Source organism: Salvia splendens, chromosome 14 (assembly GCF_004379255.2).
Source record: "Salvia splendens isolate huo1 chromosome 14, SspV2, whole genome shotgun sequence".
Classification (NCBI taxonomy): domain Eukaryota; kingdom Viridiplantae; phylum Streptophyta; class Magnoliopsida; order Lamiales; family Lamiaceae; genus Salvia; species Salvia splendens.
Window position 1 is genome coordinate 19397311 of NC_056045.1, and position 22950 is coordinate 19420260.

The window sequence follows — 22950 nt, forward strand, 5'->3', positions numbered from 1 at the left end:
AATTTTGTGGGATAGTGAGTGATTTATAAAGAATTGTAGTATGGAGTATCTGATTTATTGTGCAACTGCAAACATAAAGATTTTTTATTTTATTTTTAAAATATTTGACAGTTAATAAAAAAGACTATATATAGTCAATTTTTATGAAAATGTTATCGGTTAACTGCTCCCTTAACGTCACTGATTTTCACAATTGACTGGAAGCAATTATTACAGCTTCCTTGTTAAGCATTGGTGTGACAAAATGTTTGCAAGCATCATTAATGCAGAAAGAGGAGTGCTAATATGCATGTTTTTCCTAGCTAGGAGTTAAATGATCGTGTCATAAAACTCATGCTGGTTAAACTATTGATTTACCCTTCATTTCAGCATAATTACCTCTTTTTGTACACTATCACACTTTTACGGAGCTTAATTCAGCTGGTTTTTATGTACTCACTCCATCCTATACTAATCATATTCAATAAATCTATCTGACCAAATTTTGTATAACCAAAAACTAATTTATTTAAGAAAAAATTGGTTTATTTATGCATTTAATTATAATATATGGACGCATATACAATACATGGAACGTGCATAATATCATGTTCATATATTAATGATTTGTGTATAAATTTTTTTATTTTTTGGAACCATAAAATTAGTTAATGCATACTTTAATTCAAATTTGAAAAGCAATAGAGAGGCAATTTAAATATAAAAATAAAAAATTGAAAATGAAGTTGAAGGCTAATTAAATCTTTTTAACTTGTCCACTAACTATATTTATTATTTTAATATATAATTAATATATCAAAGCACTAATATAGCTTTATTTTGGTTGTACAAAATTTGGTTGTTTATCATCACTCAATCATATTTTCTAAGTACAGTAATAAATTAAAGATTAAATAATTAGTGTGATTAAATTATTGTTTTAATTGTCATAAGAAATAGTTTAATTAATTTTAATATCTTAATTAAATACTCTAATTCTCACTTCAAATAAAAATAGTGATAGAAATCCATGGATTCCATCCTAAAACCAATTGGTGATAGGAGGAGTAGCCAATTAGAATTATATAGTTGTAATATATTATTTTAGTTTCAATTGCCAACACCCTCCCTCAAATTTTGAGGGGTTGAACTTTTTTTTGATTGATTGGATGACTTGTCCAATTTTTTTCTGATCGGTTGGACCACTGACCCAAATTTTAAGCCCAAATATGCTATTGGGTCAGTCATTTTTTTCGGTTTCAGTCCAGTTATACTGCTGGATCAGTTAAATTTGACCCACAATCGGCGAACTGCTCTGATACCAAGATAGAAATCCATAGGTTCCATCCTAAAATCAATTGATGATAGGAGTGACCCATTAGAATTATATAGTGGTTTCAAGTATATGTGAACATCGATGTGAGATGGTTGTAATATATTATTTTAGCTTCAATTGCCAACAAATAGTGTATGTAATTTGGGACGGGCTAAAAAAAGTACGAATAGCATGTGAAGAATGCAGTATAGTGTTCAATTTATTCGTACTCGTGACTCATCTTTTTCCCACACATCATCTTATTTAATAGAGTAAGTAGTAGTGGTAATAATAATAATAATATTTTTTTTTCGTTCGCAATACTTATCATAGTTACTTTTTATTCTCTCCATTCCAACTAAGTTGAGTACTTTTAGTACAGAGATTGAAATTATTTTGAAAATTTGGAGAGAGAAATAAAGTAGGACGAATAAAGAGAAAGTAAAGTAGGTGATGTAATAAAGTAAAATGAAATAAAGTAAGAATGAAAGTTGAACGAGTCATTGGCCCAGAACTATACTTGGAAAAATTGTCAACTTTTATAAGAAAATAAACTGGTTAACCAAGGGATATACTCAGCCATATGAAGTATGGTGGTGACTACGATTAATTCAATGTAATTAAATCTCTTGGGTTATAATATCTTACACTTGCTTACACTTGACTACACTTGCATTAAGAGCATCTCTAATCATAACACTAAACTCAAACCCATTTTAATATAAATGTTACACTAAATATTGATTTTATTTCAACCATTTACACTAAACTTAAATAAAAAAGAATATTATCCACTCACCTACTTTTGATGCTTTTTAATTATACCTAATTTATCTAAATTACACACTAAGCCCATAACACTTTTTCAATAATTTAAATTGAATAATATAATAAGATTTATTAATTAATTAATAATTACTATATATAATTTATTATTTATTAGATAAAATACTATACATAGTTTAAAAATGATAAATACATTATAAAAACGACTATGATGATGGCACATACTTTTCGTACCTCAACAAATTGAAGGATCATATTTCGATTTATAGGATGATTAGATTAAGTTTTTATTAGTTGTTGTAATTTTAATTATTAGTCTTTTTGTTTTTATTTCAGTATTTTGCTTATGTTTTTCTAATTTTGAATTTTCATTAATTATAAATGTTAGGTTATTATTGCTATCTTTCCATTTTATGTAAAGTATGTTATTAATCGTATTTAGTCTTCTACTTTTAGACCATCCACAATGCTGCCCAGCCGAGCGCCGGCGCTGGGCGGTTCGCTGGGCGGTCTATTGCAGTCGCCCAGCGGGCGAATGGAGAGAGAAACCGCGCAGCGCTGGGCGGTCGCGTGGCGCTGGGCGGTCCGCTCGGCGCTATTGCAGCGCCCGGATCGCCCAGCGCACCGCCTAGCGCGAAATTAAAATTTTTTTTTTCCCGAAACACTATATATACGCGCTTTGCGCGTCATTTTCATTCGCACCACTTGTTTTAACGAGTACTCTCTATATCTTAATTTCTATACAAGATCAACAAGGGAAATGGATCTCAACAACGAGCCTAGTTCCGGGAGTAGCGGGTCACAAACTCCGTCGATCCCCGTGGGAAGTGGATGGGGTCAGATGCCCGGGTACTACAACATGTACCCGTGGCAGCAGATGTTTTCCGGGATGCCAACGAAGGGGAGTCCGCCGGGGGGGTTTCCGGCGATACCGGGGTGGGCACCAACGGGATGGGCACCCGGGATGCAGATGATGCCCGGGGGGGTACCGCCGACACAGGGGACTCCGGGGTTCGTACCGGCTACACAGTGGACTTCTGGGGGGTCCCCGGCGACGGCGGGGGATGTCTATCGCCCCAGTTTTGATTTTTCGACTGGTTCATCGCACACATCGACCCAAACGCCCTTGGGGTTTGATAGTTTCTCCTTAGATGACTTGGTGTTTGATACTCCCGGAGCTCCGGAAACTCTCGTTGAAGGGGGGGGCAGAGCGGGGGTGGCGCCCCAAAGAAGAAGGGCAAGAAGAAGGTCGGCGAGTCGTCGTAGCCGGGTGAGGAGGAGGTACGGAGGAGGTGGATGGACGAGGAGAACGTCGCGCTCTGCAAGGCGTGGGTGAGTGTTTGCGACGATCCTCTCGTTTCGAACGAGCAGAGGATCGTCAACATGTGGGGCAAGATAGCAGCAGCCTACAAGAGATTTTGCCCGGAGGGGAGGCCACGCAACGAGGAGGATTGCCGGAAGGCCTGGAACCGAATCAGGGGTGCGGTCTCCCGATTTTCGGGTTTGTACACCAACGCACTCTGCATGATGACCAGTGGCCAAACGGAGGAGGACTGCAGGAGAATAGCTGAGAAAGCCTTCCCACTGAAGGGGGTATACAAGGACTTCACCTACTGGAACTGCTATCTTGTGCTGAACGAGTCCGAGAAGTTCCGAGTAGGTGTCGACTCTGGCTGGCCGAAGAAGCAACGACTGAACTACACCGGCGATTTCAGCGGCACCAGCAGCAGCGGTGGTTCCCACGACCTCCCCGAGACGACGCAGGAGTTCCCCACGCCGCGTTCGGTCGGTGGCCGACCTCGCCGGATGGGGCGCAAGAGCGCTCAGCGGGAGGCGAGGGGGAACGCCGGGGCTTCCCAGGAGGTGGCGGCGGCGACGACGGAGACGAGGAGTGAATTGGCACTCCTTTTTATTATTGTATTTTTTTTAAAATTAATGTATTTTTTTAAATTATTGTACTTTTTAAAATTTTAATATTATTATTAAACTTTTCTCGTATGTCTCGTAAATTAAATTTCGTATATTGTGTGATTGTTAATTATTTCATTTTGTATATATTTGTTAATAGTGATGTGGATATTATGTGGCTAGGATATGGCTGGGCTATTTGCTTGTTTTGATGATGTGGCAGGAGGATTTTTAGTGCTGAAAATGTGGCAGTGGCTAGCTATGGCTGGGCTATTCCTATTGTGGAGGGTCTTATAGTTGAATGAAAAAAACATGTATATGGGCTATAGGCTATACCGCTATAGCCTATTAATCAATAACTAACATATTATTAATAGAATTATTGGGTCATTAATTCTTATATCTTCGCACAACGTACTTACTATGCGCAACCTGTACAAGAAATGTAACAAAACAACTTTTACATGTAAAGACATAGAAATGAACTAAATATAAAGTTACATGATCAGTCTGTAAAACGTACTTGGACACTCTGTATATACCGATGCATTTCAATAAACTTTCACTTTTAATCTAACCTTTTCCGATTTCCTAATAAACCAAAGCCTTCGTATTCGTACCCTTTCCTCAAAAAAAGAAAAAGAGTTCGCAAACACGAGACTTTGAACTTCTTAAAAAACTACAGCGCTCCAAAAACTAGGCCAATAATGACGACGACGACGACAAGTTGACCGCCTCCGCCAGTTTCCCCAGCCTCCGCAGCACCTCCGGCGACAGTTTCTTCTTCTTCTTCTCCTCTTGCCGGAAATCAATCCCCAACGCCTCCGCCACCTCTTCGGAGCTCCAACCCGCCTTCCGGAGCGTATCCGAATACCGATCCACTTTTAACAGCAACGCGTCAAGCACTGATTGGCTGTCGAGCATCACCATCTCCCCGTCCACAAAGAAGCCAGATGCCGACACGTGGACGATCTCCGCCACGTCCGATTCCGCCCACCCGCTCCGCCTCAGAACCGACCCGACTTGCTCCACGTACTCCCCCACCCAATCCGGCATCTCCGATCTCGGCAGCATTATCTCCGAAGAAGACGATGACGACGAATTCGAATCCCTCCGCCGCCGGTCCACCGCCGCCTCGCTCCAGAACTCCACCCACCGCGGCGCCGGCCTGCCGGCGTCAAGGCTCCTTCGCGACGAATCGATTGAAGACGATGAGATCAACGACGACGCGGATCTCTCGCTGATCGACCGCTCGATTTTGGGGGAGGCGCTCTGCCGCTCGAAGAAATCGGCCAAATCGAATCCGCAGCAGAAAATCCGATTCTCGTCGACGTAGAAGACAGGGTTTCCGGCGAGGCAGGGATTGCAAGGGATGTAGCAGCGGTCGAAAATGGGTACCAAAAGCGGGGCTCTCTTGAGAGCGTTTCTCCCGAACCTCATCGCCTTCTCCGGGTCGGCCGGGCGCGGGCCCCACGCTTTCGACCACAGCGCATTGCGAGCTATGTGGAAGGACGCGGACGCGATGGGAAGATCGATCGCGGCGCGGAGGTGGAGCCGAGCCGATCGCCAGTGAGGGAAGCCGGCGCCGGATGGAAAGCCGTACGCGAGGACGGCTCTCAAATCCGGCGGGAAGGCGAAGCCGAATTCGGCTTCGGCTTGGGCCAGCTCGGACTCCGTTAGCCCGGGCTGGATATTTACCCCCGAGTTTTTTAACTGGGATATTACCTTTTCGGCGAGGGAAGTGAAGGAGAGGAGGCTGCTGCAGGGCGCGGAGGGAGCGGCGGCGGCGGCCGCGCTGGCGGAGAGGCGGCGGAGCCCGGCCAAGTGGGACGGGTTCAGGCTGGTCATCCGCCGATCCACGTCGACCATTCTTGAATTGTTCTTGTAATTCTTTCCTCGGAACCAACTGCGCTGCCGAGTTTTGATGTGAATTGTTGTTTACAAAGAATGATGGTTTGTCTGGTTAGGGTGTGGGAGAATTGAGTGAGTATAAAGAAAGGTGGGGAATTTATAGAAAGGAGGAGACCCACATCTCAGATTTAAATGTGCTCCCTTAATTTCACCCAAATGAAAACCCAATCCCAACTTATTCTATTGTTATTTTGAATTTTTTTAAAGAAAGAGATGGGCTATTCTCATTGCTCTTTTCCATGTACCTAATTACAAAGGTCAGAAGAATTAATGGCGGTGGCAGATAAATATTGTTGATTTACTTTTCAATTTGAAGATGGATTCAACGGTAATAAACAGGTAAAAAGGTATTTTCCTACCTAGATGCCAATAATTTGGCCGCCCATAAGAGCACCCGCAACGCGGTGCCGTCGCCGTTCCTATGCCGTTCCGGAGGAACGGTTTCGCAGCGGCACGCGTTGCAGCGTGCGTTCCGTCGCCATTCCGTGCCGCCACCGTTCCCATGCCGTGCCGCGTTTCGTTCCTCCGGAACGCGGAACGAAACGTTCCGCCACGCGCCGAGGCGACGTGGGGGACTCCCATTCGACGCGTGAAGCCCACTCGCTGCCCCGCGAGTGGGCTTCGTCCCGATGACGCAATAATTCATTTTTTTAAAAAAAAATTTCGAATTTAATAAAAAAAAAATAAAATTTTTTTTTATTAACGGTAATGAGACCGTTAATTTTATAGCCGTTTGTTTTTTTTTTATTATTTATTTATTTACTCTATAAATACTCCTATTTCATACTCATTTCAATCACAAACACACATCTATTTCTCTCTATTTCCACCCCAATTTTCATCTCAAATCAACTCTATTTTCCTTCTCCCAAATTTAATCAAACTAATGGATCCTTATGAACAAATGCGTCAAATATTGGAACAATCACTTGAAGAAGATCGACGACGGGAGGCGGAAGAAGCCGCTCCGCCCCAACGTCGCTCCCGTACGTACATCCATCGTAACCGGGAGGAAGCCGCCGCAAGGTTAGTACGCGACTACTTCTGCGATAACCCGGTTTGGGGAGATACGTACTTCCGTCGCCGTTTCCGCATGGGGAAACCGTTATTTCTCCACATCGCGAATACTTTGGCAGCCCGGGAAGAGTTCTTCCAGGAAGGGTTCGACGCGGTCGGACGTCCCAGCCACACGACGCTGCAGAAATGTACTGCAGCAATCCGCCAGCTTGCGACTGGACAAACGGCCGACATGTTCGACGAATACCTCCACATCGGAGATAGCACTGGGCGAATGTGCTTGCTCAAATTCTGCAAAGGCGTCCGGGCAGCCTTCACCGACGAATTTCTCCGGAGGCCAAGCACGGCCGATTGTCAGTTCCTTCTCGACCTTCACGAAACAGTGCACGGATTCCCAGGGATGCTCGGCAGCGTCGATTGCATGCACTGGCAATGGAAGAATTGCCCGGTGGCGTGGAAGGGGTCCTACACGAGCGGCCACAAAGGTACCCACCCAACCGTTATACTCGAGGCCGTTGCCGACTACCGCCTTTGGATCTGGCACGCGTACTTCGGGGTCCCCGGGTCGAACAACGACGTAAACGTGCTCAAACAGTCCGACCTCTTGACCGAAGTTTTGGATGGTAAAGCGCCGGCCATCAACTTCGTCGCCAACAATCGGCTTTATAAAATGGGGTACTATCTCGCCGATGGCATCTACCCGAAGTGGCCTACCTTCGTGAAGACGTGCAGTGGGTCTGCGAACCCAAAGCAGGCTCTTTTTGCGCAGAAGCAGGAGGCTGCTCGCAAGGATGTGGAGAGGGCGTTCGGGGTTCTCCAAGCGCGCTTCAACATCATCAAAGCCCCGGCTCGTACGTGGTTCATGGAGAACATGGTCGACATCATGTATACGTGCATAATCTTGCACAACATGATTGTCCAAGACGAAGGACCCGAGGCGGGAAATTGGTTCGACCCCGAATCCCCCGGAAGCTCAACCGCAAGTAGTCCGCCTCGAAGTGGAGCGCATCCGTCTATACAAGAACGGTTATCTATTCGTGCAAGGACACGCGACTCTAGCGCCCACACCCAACTCCAACATGATCTAATTGAGCACATTTGGGCAAACTTTGGCGGATGAAATTATTAAAATTGTGTACTTTTATTTTTTTATGATTTTAATTGTGTGCTTTTTATTTTTTTAAGTTTAAGTTGTAACTTTGTTTTAATGTTGTGTGTTTTTTAATAAAATGTGTTTGTTTTTTTAATTGAATTGAGTTGAAATTTAAAAAAAATGAAATTGAATGAATAGTAATTTAAGGAACGGTTAAGGAACGAGGGTTGCAGGTTCCGTTCCTTAGTTAAGGAATGGAGTAAAAAAGTACAGTGGGGCCCTCAAATAGTGGTTTAAGGAACGGTTTAGGAACGGTATAGGAACAGCGTTGTGGATGGCCTAATTAATTTTCGACACTCTATTGTGTTTAGGTACTTCCCAATTATATAGAATTGCATTTAGCTAATTCCCAATTATATAAACTAATCATAAATAATACTATCTTATATGAATATTATTCTCTCAATTGTTCAATAATTTATGAACTTTTGGTAAATGAAAAATATCATGTTACAAAACATTTGACTATTTAAACGACGCCACTTAATACATTTAGTTAGTTACGTTTTATATATAGATGCATTACGTTGACACATTCAGAAATGTAGCTTATTAAACTTTTTGCTATGTGACCATTGACAAAAATGTCAAGATATAATTGCAGGATAGACCAGAAATTGATCAAACTTTATGATTTTTTGGCTTAAAGTTAGAAAATGAGCAAATCAAGCTTTTATTTTAAATACTATAAATTTGTGTTATTTTTAGAATATTGTCGTGAAAAAGATGAAAATCAGAGCAATGCCTCCTTTCCTTTGAGGGAAGAAATAGATAAAGAAATGCTAAGAATATGATAATAATTAAGATAATTTCAGTAAATTATGTGTATATTTTATACTACTATATTGCTAAACAGGTACGCATAATTTGTCTTCAACTGTTCTAAATATATGTAATAAGAAAAAATATTGCTACTATGTAACTTTTTCAAATGCAAACACAGACTGTACTATTATAGTATTACTGTTCAATCTTATAACTTATAAAAATAGTTAATTAATTCATAATTTTTAATTAATTTTAGTTGATCTCATAATGTTTTTATTAATCCCATGGCTTATGTGTATAATTTTGTGGTTATTACTCTCATTAATTTTATTTGAAAGGGTCAATAGTACAGGTACTACGATGCGCTCATAATAATTTAAGGAAGATTTCCAAGTAACTAACAGTTGATTTATTCTGTTTTTATTGGTGAAGATTATAGAAAGAGTTAGCAGAGCTAGACAGAGTATGAATGCAATGGAAGGGAGAATTATGCCGGAATTATTAAAACAAAAATAACATGAGATTTTTTGCTATGATCAGAACGAAAATTATGTTTGTAATTTAAAGCGTAATTAAGAATAAAAAAATGTTGATTAAAATTTTATTGACTTTAAGAATAATTATGTGGTAATCGAATGATGTTCAATTGTTAAATAGATCGTCTTACACTTGTTTTATAAATTATACAATAAGCGATGAATTTGTAGTCTTTTTAGTGAACATTAGGAACAGTATTAGGATTGATATATTGTTTGTTAGCAGCAGTAATTATGTACGGACATTTCCTACATATATTATACTGCATAAATTCAGTTTGATGAATCGATTTAATTATATTTGAAGCAAAAAAGAAAAGATTACATTCCTCTAAGGGCATTGAGATCAAATTCTAAGTTATTTTTCGTTCCTTCACATATTTCTCAATATTATTGAGTTGGAGATTATGCAGATGTGTTATATATATTATTTGAAGGATTTATTAATTAATCAGGCACTAAGGGATTATAAATTAGCCGTATATTAACAATATTATTTTAATTAGGGGACTATATTGAAATTATAAAGGTTATGAATTGAATCACCCTTACATCTGTCCAGTTAACGAAATGCACTAATACAATTGACAAGAATTATAGAGTCCAAGCCCATTAATATAAGCGAAAAGTCCATGTGAAGGCAAACTAAGAGCATCCACATCCGTGCTCTTGTCAACGAGCACGGATGTGGGCTCGGACCCACTTTTACTCCCTGCTCTTAGGCAAGAGCACAATACTCATATCCGTATTCTTCCGCAAGGACAAGCTCAAGGGTCCCACCATTCTATTATTCAATTTAAATAAAAATATTTCCACAATATTAAAACGCATTAAAAATAACCGGAATAATATTACAAATTACAAAAAAATTAAAAATTACATAATTAAAATCCTAAAAATTAAAATTTTCATAGTTAAAGTCTTAAAAATCCATTTGAGGGTTTGAGTGAGAGAGGAAGATGTAGATATAAGTTGTATGAAAAAATATGAATGAGAGATGAATAAGAGATGAATGAGAGATGATTTGATGTGAAAAATGGATGATGCATGTGTGTATTTATAGGTGATTTTGGGGATAATAAAAATAAAAAAATAAAAAAAATCCAGAAAAATGGTAAAAAAACTGCCAGATTTTTGGGATTCTGAATTTTTTTTTTAATTTTGGGTATTATTTTTTATTTTTTTAAAAAAAAATTGAATTTCCAACGGAAATGCCGTTGGCCAATCAGAACGCACCACGTCAGCTGCTCGCTGGCACGGACATGCTCGATGCATCGAGCAGCGCCGCGCTAGCGGCAAGAGCGCAGCGACGGACAGCGGTGTCGTGCCGCTGACATGGATGGACGGACAGCGTCCTACTCACCGCTGCGGATGCTCTAACACTTGATAACTTTTGCTAAAGAACTATGCTTGGGGTGCATGAAAGATCCACACTAAGATCTTTCTGTTAGTATGCTATGTTTGTGTTTGTTTCGATTACACAATTGCTCTATTTTGTCACAACACTTTCAAAGAAATAAAGGCGATCAAACATGCTCCAACGTATGCTAACATGATTTGGATCTAACAGGCGATATTGATATCAAATTGAGTAAAAGACTAGTGGAGAGGTGAGAGTTACAAACCATCTGCATCTAAATTAATAATCCATAATACAACAAGAAATGTAAATTAATTTGAACTCTGTGAGCATTTTAGGACTTGATTTAATCTGTTGTTACATATTTGTGTTTGTTGGATTACAATCCATCCCGCATAGGATCAGTAAGGAAAGTTGGAAACTATATATAAGTGTTATTCATCCTAATTAGTTTGAGGTCTTTTAGGAGTGACCCAAAAATAAATCCGTCCGGCGGGTTTTACCCAATGCAGAAATGTATAGTCGACGATTCGAACAGGTGGTATGAGAGTCACTTGGCTTCGGTCGGGCCCTAGATTATCCTTGTTCGAGTTGGGCACAGGATGACTCAAGTTCGAGTCGGGCATGCAATGTTTTTGATGTGCCGTCTGCTTTTCCGATGTGGTCTCGATTTGAGGGGAGGTATGTTGGATTACAAACTCATCCCACATGGAATAAATGAGAGAAATTGGAAGCTATAAGTGTTGTCTACTCAATTAGTTTGAGTCCTTTCATGGGTGGCCCAAAAATAAATTTGTACAAGCAAGCTCGATATAAAGGGGAAAATATCAAATTAATATTGAACTATCCTTAATAGAGTTAAATACATGAGCAATTGAGAGTTGCACTAGTGTGTGAGTTGTAGCATCTTAGATATCATTAATAATATGTTCAATATTGATAGCAATTGATACTTGCACTTGTGTGACTAGTGCACCATCACACCTAACTAAATTAATTATGAAACCTACATATGATACTGAGTAATCACTATATTTGTATATACTTGTCTCAATTTCTGTAATTGCTTCATGCATGAGTATATCTGAAAACATACAATTCAGAGAAAAACAGATAAGAGGAAGACAAGAACGCCACCGTGCAGCCCCACCGTGCCTCAGTTGTCGCGACACGAGAATAGCCGGCTCTACAAGATTATGACCTTATCCTTCTCATGTTCGTTGATTCTTCCCAATCATTAGGCTACAAGCAAAACCCTAATGTTCCTGATATCTCTAGGGTGATTCAATTAAAGAAATCTTTTTTCTCTTCTCTACTCCACGTTCTTTATTTCTTTTGTATTTTTTGTTGCCACTCAATTTGCAGAACTAATTAATATGAGTGTGACATAGAGATTGTATATGTATACATCAAAGTTTAGACAATGGCATACTGAATACAACTTCTAATGAATAAATCAATACTCCTATATATAATACTATATTGGATAACATTATGGAGTAATATTTTTATACTCCATCCGTCCCACTGAAGATGACCAATTTTCCTTTTCAATTTGTCTCAATCAAGATGATCCATTACTAAAAATGGAAACATTGTTTAAATATAAAAAATGTCATTCTATTATTATTCCGGGGTATTTTCCTTTTAAATTCTTAAAAAATGATAGGATTAAAGAGTGGATTTAATTGTTTTACAAACAATTTTTAAAATCATTAATAAATTTCGTTTACAAAAAGTTAAAATTTCATTGATTATTTCGGTATAACTATACTTTCTTGCTAGTGAATTCCATATCCATACCCTGTGTGTGTGTGCGCGTGCATAAGAATGAGAAAAAAAATTGAAATAAAATAAATAGTGGTACCATCTAGCTAGTAGCCATATAAGGTCATCCACAACGCTGTTCCTATACCGTTCCTAAACCGTTCCTTAAACTACTATTTGCGGCCCCACTTTACTTTTTTACTCCATTCCTTAACTAAGGAACGGAACCTGCAACCCTCCGTTCCTTAACCGTTCCTTAAATTACTATTCATTCAATTTCATTTTTTATTTTTATTTCCAACTCAATTCAATTAAAACAAACACACTTTAATAAAAAACAAACACACTTTATTAAAAAACACACAACATTAAAACAAAGTTACAACTTAAACTTAAAAAAATAAAAAGCACACAATTAAAATCCTAAAAAAATAAAAGTACACAATTTTAATAATTTCATCCACCAAAGTTTGCCCAAATGTGCTCAATTAGATCCTGTTGGAGTTGGGTGTGTGCGTTAGAGTCGCGTGTCCTTGCACGAATAGATAACCGTTCTTGTATAGACGGATGCGCTCCACTTCGAGGCGGACTACTTGCGGTTGAGCTTCCGGGGGATTCGGGGTCGAACCAATTTCCCGCCTCGGGTCCTTCGTCTTGGACAATCATGTTGTGCAAGATTATGCGCGTATACATGATGTCGACCATTAGTTTGATTAAATTTGGGAGAAGAAAAACAGAGTTGATTTGAGATGAAAATTGGGGTGGAAATAGAGAGGATTTGAGATGAATAGATGTGTGTTTATGAGTGAAATGAGTATGAAATATGATTATTTATAGAGTAAATAAATTTTAAAAAAATAAATAAATAACGGCAAAAAAAACGGTAACAATACCGTTGCAATTTTTTTTTTTTATTAAATTCAAATTTTTTTTAAAAAAAATGAATTATTGCGTCATCGTGACGACGCCCACTCGCGGGGCAGCGAGTGGGCGTCACGCGTCGAATGGGAGGCAGCCACGTCGCCTCGGCGCGTGGCGGAACGTGTCGTGCCGCGTCTCGCGGGAACGGCACCCGGCATGGCACCGGCACAGAATGGCGACGACACGGGCGGCTGCAACGCGTGCAGCCGCGGTTCCGTTCCTCCGAAACGAAATAAGGCACCGCAACGGCACGCGTTGCGGGTGCTCTAATAAATTCGTGCGAACTGTTACACAATATTTTCGTATAGACATGGGAGTTTTGGGAAAAATAACAAGATTGTTTATCAATATGAATTTCCTCATTAAATTAGGGAATGAAAATGTTTTATTTATTTGTGTGATAATTAAGGAAATGAAAAGGGTTTAATTTATATTGTGATAATCAAGGAAAGTAGAAATGAAAAAAGGTTTTAATGATAAATTGAATGGGAAAGTGGAAGTGAAAAGGTAAGATAAATTGACTATCTATCTAAACAAATTGAAGTTAAACACTACTAATCCAACCTCTATAAATACAATATAGAAATGTAAATCGAGAAAGGAAAAGTGAATATAATTGAGGTTGTGAGAGGAGATGGATGCATCCTCGACAATATGGACATGGAGAGGTTCATGCAGAGCTTGCCCCAAGAGATGTCGTAGCAAGAAGCATAGATGATGAGCTCAAGAGGAATTAGTGGAGATTGTTTGAGCTTCAAATTTTGATTGAATAATCTTATTTTTATATATTTGTTTCTTATTTTAAATTATGCTGATGTTGTTCATTACCACCGATGGGAGATAGAAATTCAAAATTTGACAGAAAAACTTAAATTTTGCATTAAAAATAGGAAAGGGGAAAGAGATAGAGATGACTCATCGTAATGAAAACGAAAGGAAATCTCGCAAAGAATAAGGCAATGAAAAGTGAAGCAAGATAAAAAATAAGTGTAGAATGCTATTTTCCAAAGACAACATAGATTATAAATTAGAAAAAAAAAACTGCAAATGATCTACTTCTAATTAGTACTGCATCCGTAAAAAAATAGTCTCAATTGTGGATGACAAAAATTTTAGAACACCCACAACCGTGCTCTTGCCAACGAGCACGGTTGTGGGCCCGGCCCCACTTTTTCTGCCTGCTCTTAGGCAAGAGCACAACATCCACAGCCGTGCTCTTCCGCAAGGACGAGCACAAGGGTCCCACCATTCTATTATTCAATTTAAATAAAAACATTTCCATAATATTAAAATTCATTAAAAAAATTGAAATAATATTAAAAATTACAAATAAAATAAAAATTACATAATTAAAATCCTAAAAATTAAAAATTACATAATTAAAATCCTAAAAATTAAAAATTACATAATTAAACTCCTAAAAATTAAAAATTACATAATTAAACTCCTAAAAATTAAAAATTACATAATTAAAGACTAAAAATACCCTCATGGAAGACTATTCATCCAGCGGCACTACCCCCAATTATTTTTGGAGACCCAATATCATGGCCTCATGCGATCGAAGTTGCGCGGGGGTCATAGTTGACCTATCGGCCATATTGAGTTGGACCAAAATCGCCCACGAGTTGGTGGGGGGTGGAGGTGGCGCATAGGGAACAGGAACGGGAACGGGAATGGGAACGGGAGCGGGTTCGGGAGCATCGCCGGATAGAGTCGCGGCGCGACGGCGGTTGGCCGCCGCCTTCTTCCTTCCTTGCGGTCGGCGTTAGGAACCGCTCGGGCCGGCGTCGGGGCTACCCAAGTTAGCACCGACAAGTTGGCTAGCCACGTCTTCGGAGCCGGCGTCGGATAGGGATACCGACCTTGACCGTTTGGAGGAGCCGCTAGAGGAGGATGTTACGCCTCCCCTATACTTCGGATGCGACCGCGTCTCCTTCCAAATGTTGAGGTACTTGAACGGCTTGTAGTTCATGGATTGGTAGGTCGACAAGGCGGAACTGATGATGTCGACCTCGCTCCGGTCGCTCCCCGCCGGCCGCTCTTCCTGGAGGTAATACCCCTGGAACTTTTGGATTTCTTCGTTCGCTCTGTATATGGCGTTGCGCACCATACTCTCGTTGCGCTCGATTGTTCCCGCCGGCCGGTTTTCATTGTACCGGCGACAGATGCGCCACCAATAATGATCGCCGAATTGGTTCGTACCAACCTTCGGATCTTCGGAGATTGACAAGAACACCTTGAACAATTGCTCCATCTCCGCCGGAGTGTACGGTGTGCGGACACCGCGAGTAGGAGGAGTCGGAGTTTGGGAGGGGCCGCTCGGCCTCACTCTAGGCTCGGGTGTCCACCCGTATTGCCCTTTGGGGGCATCTTGGTCGTCGATCGGGTAAGGCCGGTAGCCACCCAGAACTCCCGAACTTTGGGTTTGAGGATGGACCGAATATTCCGTTTCCGGACTAGGAAACGGTTGTGAACCGAACCAATCGGGGCCAACTGTGGGAGCCCGGGGGTGATCGTCGTGGCCGGACATTGTTATGTTGTAGGAGTGGAAGAAAGATTGAGAATGGAGATGAGAGAATGTAGATGAGAATGGAAATGAGAGAATGTAGATGGGAATTGTGTAATGTGGTGTGAATTTTTTTGTGTGAAAATGAGTGTATTTATAGATGAAAATGTGTATTTTTGGGGGAAAAATGATAAAAAGATAATTAAAACTGGGTAGACAACGGATATAATTTTTTTGGGAAGAGGGAAAATATTTTTTTTATTTTTAATCGGTTTTTTAAATTAAAAACCGATTTTTTAAAAAATAAAAAATAAAAAACAAAATTGCCAACGGCTAAGCCGTTGGCCAATCCGCGCCTACCACGTCACATGCTCGCTGGCACGGACGTGCTTGATGCATCGAGCAGCGCCGTGCCAGCGGCGCGAGCGCAGCCGCGGACAGCGTCTCCGTGCCGCTGGCAAGGACGGACGGACGTCGTCCTGCTCACCGTTGTGCATGCTCTTAATGAGAAATTGATAAACGAAGGGAGATGAGGAAAAAGTAGATAAAGTAGGAGAGGAATAGAGAAAAAGTGAGAGAGAGAGGGGGGGAAAAGGTAAGAAAGAGAAGGAGAAAATGTGAATAAAGTATATGAGAAAGTTTTATTTTTAAAATGAAATTATTTTTTGTGAAGGGGACAACTTATTTATTCAAATTAAATTAAAGATATATGTATATGTTTATACAAATGTTAAACTAGTAAAAATATAGTACTAATAGGTACTGTAGTCACTAACTTAGTAAATAGTACTCCTTACTATTCGTTAACAACGAAATGGATCGATGGCTTAGGTTCCATCTTATTGCAGCAAACAGCTACTATTTCTGTACAAAAAAGTTTTTTTATTATATGAAAAGGCTAGAATATATGGTCCATTAATTTGATAAATAAAAGATTCGATGGTTACTTTCACTAGTACAAGTACTTAAAAAACAAAATGAGTGATTTTTCCTAGATAATGAGAAAATATCAACAAGTTATTTTATTCCTTTCCTTTATGCAGCAACAATGACCATTCAAAACTTGAACAGATTCGTCAACATGTAATTCACATTTTGCGAGACACTCAATTTCGTAATTTTTTAGTTTAATTTTGTAATCAGTGTTTAATTCGACCAATTAGGCGACATTGTTGTTTTTCATTCATATTTAGGGATGTCAATTAAGCCAACTAATTTAGATTATCAGGCTATGTGGGTACGTGGTCATTTCGATTATAATTATTTATATTTATAAATTTCAATCATAATCCTAAACTGTAGGATTTTTAGCTAACTCGTCGCGCTAATTGAGCTTTTAACTTTTTTTAATTAAGTACTTCTATATTTCTATTAATAATTTATAGTACTATTAATAATAAATTAATACACATGTAATGAGTGTTATTTCAACTCAAAACTAATACTCTCCCCACCTAATAATTTGTCACCATTTGACCAGGAATGAGTTTTAAGGAGTGTAATAGAAAGTGAGTTGAAAAAGTTAGTAAAATGTGGTCCTACTTTTATATATTACTAGTTTTGTAATAAAATGCGTGGGCGAAATGAGTTGGTGGAATGATGTATATTACCAAAAATGGTAAAAGTGAAAGGTGACGACAATTTTTTAGGAATATACAAAAATGAAAATAAGTGACTTATTTTCAGGGACAGAGGAAGTATGTAACTTTTACAGATACAAGAATACATTTTTTCTGTTTTTAATTTATATATATAATTTTTATAATAAGTATAAAAGTAAAATAAAATATATAATATCGGACGGATGGAGTATATTTTAAAAATAATATTTAACTGTCTTCTAAAAATTCGAAAAAAAGAATGTTATATCAACTTGTGTAGCTTGCATGCAGGAATATTGAAAGAATAAGTTATACGATATATATTTTGACTTATATTCTTGATAATTAATTTATAAGCATTCCATTTTTTTCTCTATTTAAAATATCGAACTACTACACTATTTTTTATCTCACCATTTAACACTCCGGTACCCTATATTAACAATGTAACATACAAAAATAGTTTGGAATCAAAGATCTTTCAACTTTTGAGAAGGCTTTTTTTTTAGTCTTGTAAATGATTGATTGCCCATTGAATGAATCTTTGTTTCCCCTTCTAATTAGAAAACAGAATAACGTCAATGATTGACACAAATGATTATAAAATACAAGCGCTGTGGCTCCGATAATCATCACAAAAAATTCAAGCGCCATAATAATGGCTTTAGGCGTGGCAATGGGAGATAGATCTAAAGCCGTGACCGGCAAGCACGAGATCACTGTGGATGAGTTCAAGAAATGGCTGATGAGTTTCGACTACGACAACGACGGCAAGATCAGCCTCACCGAGCTGCGTGCTGCTGTGCGCAGCCGCGGCTCGTGGTTCAGGACCACCAAGAAGAGCAGCCGCGGCCTCAGCGAAGCCGATGTCGACGGCAGTGGTTACATTGATGAGAATGAGATCGATTCGCTCCTCAATTTCGCTGAGAAGTCGCTTCAAGTTTTACTGATCCACTGTAAACTCTTACTCATAATAAACCTAAGCTTACTTTTCATCTTTGTTTTATTTGTGTGTTTGTGGGGATTTAGTAAGTCTTGTTTCGTTTGTAGCATTATGCTAATAATTGGAAAACTTTTCCAGTTAGCAATCAATATGAATGTATGGCTTGACTTGTGTATCATGAAATGTGTAAAACATGTAATGCTTGATTTTTATTTCTAAAATTGGGAAGGAGATTGGTGGGATCTGATTTCTAGACCTCTCTATTTACAAGGTTTTTTAATCGGTTAAATGTCCTTAAAGGAACACATATATATGTATTAAAAGAGTAGAGTGTTATTTCATGGGAGTGTATTAAAATTAGTTTGTATTCAGTTTATTAGATATGGGGGGTCAAATCTAGTTATTTGTTGATGTTCAATGAGCCCTAGAAATTAATGAGGGCTCGCACAGTGCAAAGGTGGTTTATGAAACTGCATCGATATGAAGATTACATTTTTATTCCTCTAATTCTCAATTTCCCCCAACTTCGCAGTTTCTTCTCTCATTGTATTCAACCAAAATTGCAACACATTCCGAGGGTGTTTTAGTCCACCCACAAAGGACATATGAATAATTAATTAATTTATAAGTTCCAAAAGGTTGAAACTTGTCTTATTTTTTGCAGATTGAACGTTGGATTTGGATTATAAATCTGTAGGACCCATAAATATAAATATGATCATGCTTTGTTTCTTGACTTCCTACATCAATGAAGGTGAACAAGCCTTAATATGAGACAAATTTTGTGGAATTGACGAAAATGGAAGAATGAGACAATTTTTGTGGGACGGAGAGAGTACTAACAATGAAACTAATTATGTTGTAGATTCAGAGAGAAGAAAGTAGAAACGAATTCATGAAAGAGTGATGATAAACAACCAAATTTTGTACAACCAAAATAAGGTTATATTAATAATTTGATTTATTAATTATATATTAAAATCATAAATATAGTAAGTGGGTAAGTTAAAAAGACTTATTAGCCTTTAAACTCATTTTTTATTTTTATATTTGAATTTCCTTTCTATTGTTTTTAAAATTTGAATTAAAGTATGCACTAATTACATTTATGGTTCAAAAAAAGTAAAAAAATTATACATAAATCATAAATATATGATCATAGTAATATGCACTTTCTATGTACTATATATGCATCCACGTATCTTAATTAAATGCATAAATAAATCTATTTTTTTCAAATAAACTAATTTTTGGTTGTACAACACCTAGATTTGTTGTTCATGAAAGGCATCATTGGTTGGCATAATAAAATGATCTATCCTCCCACAATACAAACCAAATCAATCAGGAATCTGCGGAATCTCCGGCATGTGATCCCTCTTTCTCTTGCATTCAGCATTTCGACATTTCCTAATCATTATTTCAACTTGTGATCAAGACATACTCCCCTTCCAAATCCCAATGCCACTACACTCCAATTTTTCTAATTATAAATCGGCAATTCCTCCTCTCCTAAATTTTCTTTAAAAGATAAAATACTGAAACTCGTATAGTAGGGAGAATAAAATGTAAACTTAAATAGATAGTAGAAAATTGTGAACACCAATAATTTTCAAAGGATCGAGTAGTATTGACATTGATGTTTTTATTGAGATGGAGAATATGCGGGTAATGTTTATGTTTTTGATCAAATTCAAATGAGAGGGAATCAATATTAGTTGGACAAGAGGTATAGGTGAGTAGCCATGCATGTAGGGGAAGAGAGAGGTAGGCCTACCAGCTCCTGTCACCTTCTCTATCAACCAAATTTACTATCGGAAAATGGATCACCCATGGCACGCTCATCCTCTTTTTTGTGTAATTTTCATTTTTTTATTTTGTTCAAAATTTTAAGAAATTGTTTGACTTTATAAATAAAAGTTATATAAAAAGTCAATAAAAAAGTTGGTCCTATTTTTTTATATAGATTTTATAATAAAATGTGAGTAGAGTGAATTAATAGAATGTGAGATTCACTTGCCAAAAGTAATAAAAGTGAAATTAGATATTTCTTCCGTCTTACCTAAGTTGAGTCAAAAATTTTGAACACATAAATTAAGAAATTATATTGAAAAATAAGATAGATGAATAAAGTAGAAAAAATAAATAGAGCGTAAAATATGTGATGTAATAAAGTACTAATAATTACTTATTGGATATTTTATTTTTTATTAAAAAAACTCACTTTAATTGAAATGTTAGGATATTCCACAGGAAATAGTAATGTCTAACTTAGTTGGAGAAAGTATTTATTGGTAAAATACACCGTATGACATTTCACCGTCTAGTTTATGCACTACATCACATGGTTTGAGCACGTGTCCGTAGCTTAGCTTACACGGCAAGCTCTCTATCGAGTTGTACCACACTAGTTAATTTCACCTAACACCACAACGTTAATCCATCTCTCTCTCTGAATGGAAGCACAAATATGGAGAGAGGAGAGATTCCATACAAATTGGTTGGTGAAATTGGAAAATTAACTGCATTCATAAGACAAACAATTGATGAAATCTCTAAAAAGCATTTATTGAAGTAGGTGATTATTCAAATAAGAGAAGCTTCTTCTCACATGAGTAAACATGATGATAGCCAAACAAAACTCTATTTCTTACTTGTTCACCACGGTAGCTGTATGATCGGAGCATGAAATTAAGTAGCTTTCGTTAATCGTGAATGAGTGGAACAGTTAGAGAATACTCCTATTTCGTTTGTTATTCCAATCCGGCCTCACCCATTCGTACCGCCCTTCCAGTGCCTTCTCCTTCACTATGTCATAGTTGTACTTGTGAATGAATTTTAGGTGGATTTTCTTCTCAAAGAATTCGTCGACGGCATTCAACGACGGCGAGGATCCAGCTTGTCTGACTCACCTCGACCCTTCAACGCTGCTGTTTCACTACAATTGCGGATTTCAATTTAACAAAGGAGAATTAATAATCACATTTATTTTTAAGTTTTTGAAAAATCAGAAGACGAATTCACCTCTCGCAATCCAATGAATCGCCAGTCGACGTCGTGAGGATCGCTTCATTGTCCTATAAAACGAATTTCAAAATTCAAATATACTCCGGCATTTAAAGCGATATTAATTCCGGCAATCAAACAATTGAATAGCGTGATCATTGAAATTGAATTCCAGTATACATGTACGGTACCTCCAGATCTAGGAATTTCCAGCTCAGGTCACGGGATCCGTTACTTGAGCAACAAGACGTGAAGGCATCGTCATCCCCAGCGACAGTCTGGCAAGATAAACTTCCTGAACTCGGCGGCGAACCTGAATCAGCCACGCGCTGAGTCTTGAGATGAAATGAAGATGCCGATTCTCCTAAATAAACTTTCCTCTTTCTCTCCATCACTGCTCTCTTCACCAATTCCGAAGAAGCAATTGTCCACAATATCTTCAACTAATCCCTAGCTGTTTGTGATGATGAGGGTGGTAGAATTTGGGTGGAAAGATTGGGTTTGGGGTAGAAGGAGTTGTTATTTTTGGAACAGGGCTTTAACGGCGACGGACGGAATTATTGTGCTCTCCCATTGCACACTTTTCCCGGTATTTTACGCGTGAGTTGATACAACTCAATATAATCACATTTTCCACTTATGGCTAAAATATTATCACATTTTCCTAATTAATTGACTCAGTTTTATTATTTTAGAAAGTTCCAAAATATATAATAGAGTCAGTTTTATTTTTGATAAAAAATTTCATTTTCAATTACTTCATTTTCTTTTCATTTTTTTTACTTTATTTTCTCTTACCTTATTCACCTCATTCTCAAAAAAAATCTCAGGGATTTTATGTATTCTTATATTAATGAGTCAAGTAAGTAGAAAAAAAAGATTATTTGATGTTTTAAATAAGGAAAATGAATAAAGTAAAAAAGAAAAAGATTGCTAAATATTTTAAAATCAAGTAGGTAGAAAAAAAAGATTATTTGATGTTTTAAATAAGGAAAATGAATAAAGTAAAAAAAAAAAAAGATTGCTAAATATTTTAAAATAACACAGATGATCAAAGTAAAAAGGATAAAATGTTAGTCAAATATTGTCATTATTTCCTAAAAAGATATGAGTTCATCTTTAATGTGGCGAAAAAAAAAGAAAGATGAGTCAAGGGTATTAAAATTAAGTTAATGATAGTTAACTGTTGATTTTCACGGTCGTAATTGTTTCTTCAAACTTCACCTCAATAAAAAATTTAAAATTAGTAGAAAACAATTAACATCTGTAAAAGTATACTTCAAAAATATAATATCCAAAATCAAGGAAAATGGATTAAAATTTTAGCTAAACGAGCAAAGTTGTCTTTTTTTTTTTTAAACATTGGCATAATTAACAGTATTCCATTTGTCCATAAAAAATAGTTATGACAGTGGATTACACATGTTTTATTTTGTCCATAAAAGTGGTTGAAGTAGTAGGTCGCAAAAA

General features: G+C 37.8%; 3 protein-coding genes across 5 annotated transcripts; 1 reads left to right on the forward strand and 2 right to left on the reverse strand.

The window, feature by feature from the left end:
- Window positions 1-4434: 4434 nt before the first annotated feature.
- LOC121766162 lies at window positions 4435-6028 on the reverse strand. Its single transcript, XM_042162513.1, has one exon. It carries the CDS (start codon window positions 5855-5857, stop codon window positions 4685-4687), a length of 1173 nt encoding a protein of 390 aa, XP_042018447.1. The 5' UTR covers window positions 5858-6028; the 3' UTR covers window positions 4435-4684.
- Window positions 6029-18189: 12161 nt separating this feature from the next.
- LOC121764303 (polcalcin Phl p 7-like) lies at window positions 18190-18641 on the forward strand. Its single transcript, XM_042160348.1, has 2 exons — window positions 18190-18487; window positions 18613-18641. The coding sequence occupies exons 1-2, from the start codon at window positions 18190-18192 to the stop codon at window positions 18639-18641; spliced, it is 327 nt and encodes a 108-aa protein (XP_042016282.1).
- Window positions 18642-20670: 2029 nt separating this feature from the next.
- Window positions 20671-22104, reverse strand: LOC121763940. Of its 3 annotated transcripts, none has more exons than XR_006042526.1 (4): window positions 21672-22104; window positions 21499-21551; window positions 21086-21412; window positions 20671-20996 (listed from the first exon to the last, which is right to left on the reverse strand). XR_006042526.1 is itself a non-coding variant. In XM_042160031.1 (3 exons), the coding sequence occupies exons 1-3, from the start codon at window positions 21870-21872 to the stop codon at window positions 21352-21354; spliced, it is 315 nt and encodes a 104-aa protein (XP_042015965.1). In that variant the 5' UTR covers window positions 21873-22102; the 3' UTR covers window positions 20980-21351. The 3 variants fall into 3 exon arrangements, 1 of the variants encoding a protein (XP_042015965.1); XR_006042527.1 differs by having other exon boundaries at window positions 21129-21412; window positions 21672-22103; XM_042160031.1 differs by having other exon boundaries at window positions 20980-21412; window positions 21672-22102.
- Between the last annotated feature and the right edge of the window lie 846 nt (window positions 22105-22950).

Excerpts from the sequence above, each read along its gene's own strand:
- LOC121763940 (XM_042160031.1), bottom strand. The coding sequence starts at position 21,872 with ATGGAGAGAAAGAGGAAAGTTTATTTAGGAGAATCGGCATCTTCATTT. Across the intron at positions 21,552-21,671 it reads GGAAATTCCTAGATCTGGAG|GACAATGAAGCGATCCTCAC; the intron begins GTACCGTACATG and ends TTCGTTTTATAG. Across the intron at positions 21,413-21,498 it reads GATTCATTGGATTGCGAGAG|TGAAACAGCAGCGTTGAAGG; the intron begins GTGAATTCGTCT and ends CCGCAATTGTAG.
- LOC121764303 (XM_042160348.1), top strand. The coding sequence starts at position 18,190 with ATGGCTTTAGGCGTGGCAATGGGAGATAGATCTAAAGCCGTGACCGGC. Across the intron at positions 18,488-18,612 it reads TCAAGTTTTACTGATCCACT|TTAGCAATCAATATGAATGT; the intron begins GTAAACTCTTAC and ends AAACTTTTCCAG.
- LOC121766162 (XM_042162513.1), bottom strand. The coding sequence starts at position 5,857 with ATGGTCGACGTGGATCGGCGGATGACCAGCCTGAACCCGTCCCACTTG.